Source organism: Protobothrops mucrosquamatus, unplaced genomic scaffold (assembly GCF_001527695.2).
Source record: "Protobothrops mucrosquamatus isolate PMUCROS unplaced genomic scaffold, P.Mucros_1.0 scaffold5113, whole genome shotgun sequence".
NCBI lineage: Eukaryota > Metazoa > Chordata > Lepidosauria > Squamata > Viperidae > Protobothrops > Protobothrops mucrosquamatus.
In genome coordinates, this window is record NW_015390988.1 from 22,575 (window position 1) to 27,069 (window position 4,495).

At 37.1% G+C, this 4,495-nt stretch overlaps 1 protein-coding gene across 1 annotated transcript in view; it reads left to right on the forward strand.

Annotated features, from left to right (window-relative positions):
* LOC107299562 (M-phase inducer phosphatase 1-like) overlaps positions 1-4,196 on the forward strand; it is an 11,757-nt gene extending 7,561 nt beyond the window's left edge. The window contains exons 3-5 of the mRNA XM_029286803.1: positions 1,828-1,958; positions 2,233-2,344; positions 4,056-4,196. Coding sequence (XP_029142636.1) covers positions 1,828-1,958; positions 2,233-2,344; positions 4,056-4,196 — 384 coding nt within the window. The remainder of the gene's footprint in view (positions 1-1,827; positions 1,959-2,232; positions 2,345-4,055) is intronic.
* Positions 4,197-4,495: the final 299 nt, after the last annotated feature.

Below are 4,495 nucleotides of genomic sequence, written 5' to 3' on the forward strand. Positions count from 1 at the left end.
TATCTATCTATCTATCTATCTATCTATCTATCTATCACCTCTCTTTCTTTATATATCTCTATATCTATTTTTCTATCTATATCTATCTCTATATCATCTATCTATATCTATCTATCTATCTATCTATCTATCATCTCTCTTTCTTTATAATCTCTATATTTTTCTATCTATATATCATCTATCTATCTATCTATCTATCATCTCTCTTTATATATCTCTATATCTATTTTTCTATCTATATCTATCTCTATATCATCTATCTATCTATCTATCTATCTACCTACCTACCTACCTACCTACCTATCTATCTATCTATATCTCTTTCTATCTATATCTCTTTCTATCTATATCTCTATATCTGTTTGTCTATATCATCTATCTATATCTCTATATTTCTATCTCTTTGTCTGTCTATCTGTGTATCATCTATGTATCTATGTATCTATATCTTTCTATATTTCTATCTCTATCTCTGTTTATCTATCTATCTATCTATCTATCTATCTATCTTTCTATGTATCTCTATATCTGTTTATCCATCCATCCATTTATATCTACCTACCCACCTACCTATCTCTATCTATCTATCTATCTATCTATCTATCTATCTATCTATCTATCTATCTATCTATCTATCTATCTATCTATCTATCTATCTATCTATCTATCTATCTATCATTTCTCTTTCTTTATATATCTCTATGTCTCTATCTATTTTTCTATCTATATCTATCTATCTATCTATCTATCTATCTATATCTCTATATCTCTATATTTGTCTATATCATCTATCTATCTATACCTCTATATCGATATCTCTTTGTCTATCTGTGTATCATCTATGTATCTATATCTTTCTATCTATATTTCTATCTCTATCTCTGTATCTGTTTAGCTATCTATCATCCATCATCTCTATTATCCATCTCTATATTTATCTATCGCTAGCTATCCATCAATCCATCCATCCATCCATCATGTCTATCTATCCCTATGTCTATATCTGTCTGTCTACATCTATGTCTGTCTCTGTCTGCCTGCCTGCCTCTCTCTCTTTCTCTCTCATCCTCTCGTCTGTCTGTCTGTCTGTCTGTCTGTCTATCTATCTATCTATCTTTCTATCTTTCTATGTATCTCTATATCTGTTTATCCATCCATCCATTTATGTATATCTATACCTACCTACCTTCCTAGCTACCTATCTCTATCTATCTATCTATCTATCTATCTATCTATCTATCTATCTATCTATCTATCTATCTATCTATCTATCTCTATCTATCTATCTATCTATCTATCTATCTTTCTTTATCTATCTATATTCTTTCTATATCTATCTCTATATCATCTATCTATATCTCTATATCTTTGTTTGTCTCTGTATATCATCTTTCTATCTATCTATCTATCTATCTATCTATCTATCTATCTATCTATCTATCTATCTATCTATCTATCTATCTATCTATCTATCTCATCTGTCTGTCTGTCTGTCTGTCTACTCTGTCTATCCCTATGTCTGACTGTCTATATCTGTTTCTATATCTGTTTGTCTATCTATCTCTATATCATCTGTCTGTCTGTCTGTCTGTCTGTCTATCATCTGTCTGTCTCTCTAGCATATCCATGTACATAGTCCAAGGGTCGCCTTTTTGAGGCCACGGGCAGCCTCCAAATCTCACGCCTCAAATAGCTCCAAAGTGCCCCGGATGTTGCCGGCTTCTCTCGCCGACCAGCTCGCCTTCGAAGTTGTGCCGTTGTGGCGAAAAGCCACACTCACAAACCGTCTCCTTTTTGTTTCGACAACTCCCTTGGTCCTCCCTCCAGGGCGCCATCAACCTTCCCATGGAGGAAGACGTGGAAGACTATCTGCTGAAGACGCCCGTGGCCTCCTCCGGCGGCCGGCGGGTGGTGGTCGTCTTCCACTGCGAGTTCTCCTCCGAGCGGGCCCCCCGGATGTAAGTACCCCAAAGACCATGCTCCTCTGCCTCTGCAAAGAAGAGGGCTGGCGGGCTGCTTGAGCCGAGGAAGAGGAAGAGGCTGGCTCTCTGAATTGGGCCTCCGGTGTGCTTGAATTCGATCCCGCTCCTCTTCCTCCTTTGCTCCAGTTTCTGCCCCAAAGATCTTCTCAGCTGTCGCCGCCCTCCCTGTCTGTCTGTCTGTCTGTCGGTCAAGAGCGAGGGGCCTTGTTTGATCTCTTCCTCCTCTTCCTCTTCTTCCTCACCCCGCCAGGTGCCGATTTGTCAGGGAACGAGACCGGCTCGGCAACCAGTATCCCAGCCTGCACTACCCAGAGCTCTACATCCTCAAAGGGGGTTACAAGGACTTCTTTCTCAAATGCAAGGTAATAAATATAAATATATATCTATTTGTCTCTTTGTCTCTCCCTCTCTCGATAGATAGATAGAGAGATAGATAGAGTTAGTTAGATAGATAGATAGATAGATAGATAGATAGATAGATAGATAGATAGATAGATAGATAGATAGGTAGGTAGGTAGGTAGGTAGGTAGGTAGGTAGGTAGGTAGGTAGGTAGGTAGGTAGATAGGTAGATAGATAGATAGATAGATAGATAGAGAATAAGATATACCGTAGATAGATATAGATAGAGAGATAGAGATAGTGATAGATAGAGATAGATAGATAGATAGATAGATAGATAGATAGATAGATAGATAGATAGATAGATAGATAGATAGATAGATAGATAGATAGATAGAATAAGATAGATAGATAGACAGACAGACAGACATAGAGATAAATATACAGAGAAGACAGACAGACAGACACGTGAGATAGACAGACAGGTGATAGATTAGAGAGAGAGAGATAGGATAGATAGATATAGATACATAGATAGATATAGATACTAGAGATAGATAGATAGATATATAGAGAGAGATAGATGATTGGATAGAGAGATAGAGAATAAGATAGATAGATAGCTAGATAGAGATAGATAGAGAATAAGATTAGATAGATAGATAGATAGATAGATAGATAGATAGATAGATAGGTAGATAGATAGATAGATAGATAGATAGAGAATTAGAGATAGATAGTGAGTGATAGATAGAGATAGATAGATAGATAGATAGATAGAGAATAAGATAGAGATAGATAGAGATAGAAAGAGAGAGATAGTGATAGAGATAGAGATAGAGATAGATGATTGGATAGAGAATAAGATATAGAGAGATAGTGATAGATAGCGATAGAGAGATAGATAGATAGAGATATAGATATAGAGAGATAGAGAGAGATAGAGATAGAGAGATAGATAGATAGAGAGAGAGAATAAGATAGATAGATAGAGATAGATAGACAGACAGACAGACAGACAGACATAGAGATAAATATACAGAGAAGACAGACACGTGAGACAGACAGGTCATAGATAGATTAGATTAGAAAGAGAGAGAGAGAGATAGGATAGATAGAGAGAGAGAGATAGATACATAGATATAGAGAGATAGATAGATATAGATAGATAAATAAAGATATATATATATAGATAGAGAGAGTGATAGATAGAGATAGATGATTGGATAGAGAGATAGAAAATAAGATAGATAGATAGATAGATAGATAGATAGATAGATAGATAGATAGATAGATAGATAGATAGATAGATAGATAGAGAATAAGATAGAGAATAAGATAGAGATAGATAGAGAGATAGTGATAGATAGCGATAGAGATAGATAGATGATTGGATAGAGAGATAGAGAATAAGATAGAGATAGATAGATAGAGGATAGATAGAGATAGATAGATAGAGGATAGATAGAGATAGATAGATAGATAGATAGATAGATAGATAGATAGATAGATAGATAGATAGATAGAGAATAAGATATAGATAGAGAGATAGATAGAGAGAGATAGTGATAGATAGATAGAGATAGAGAGAGATAGATGATTGGATAGAGAGATAGAGAATTAGATAGATATAAATAGAGATAGATAGCAATAGAGATAGATAAAGATAGAGAGATAGAGATAGATAGATCGATATAGATATAAATATTTATTTATTTTTTTTGCTTTCCAGCCCTACTGCGAGCCCCAGAGCTACCGCCCGATGCACCACAAGGACTTCAAGGACGACCTCCGCAGGTTTCGCACGCGCAGCCGCACCTGGGCGGGCGAGAAGAGCAAACGAGAGCACTACAGCCGCTTGAAGAAGCTTTGAGGAGGAGGAGGGGGGCCTCGCGTGTTCCAAAGGACACGTGTGTGTGTGTTGGGGGGCGGATGCCCGTTTTGGGGTGGGCGGGTCGGATCCGTTCCCCGCGAGCCGAAGGAGAACGCCGACCCTGGCAGGTAGGACGGGTCGCGTCCTAGCCACGAATCGGGGCCTTTTCTTGGCGTGTTTCGAGAACACGCGTGGGGAAAAGGTGTGGTCTTCGAATGAATTTTTCAAAATGGTGCCTTTTTATTTTATTTTTTTAATCTTTATCCATCTATATTTTTAATAAGAGTCCGATGAAGCTA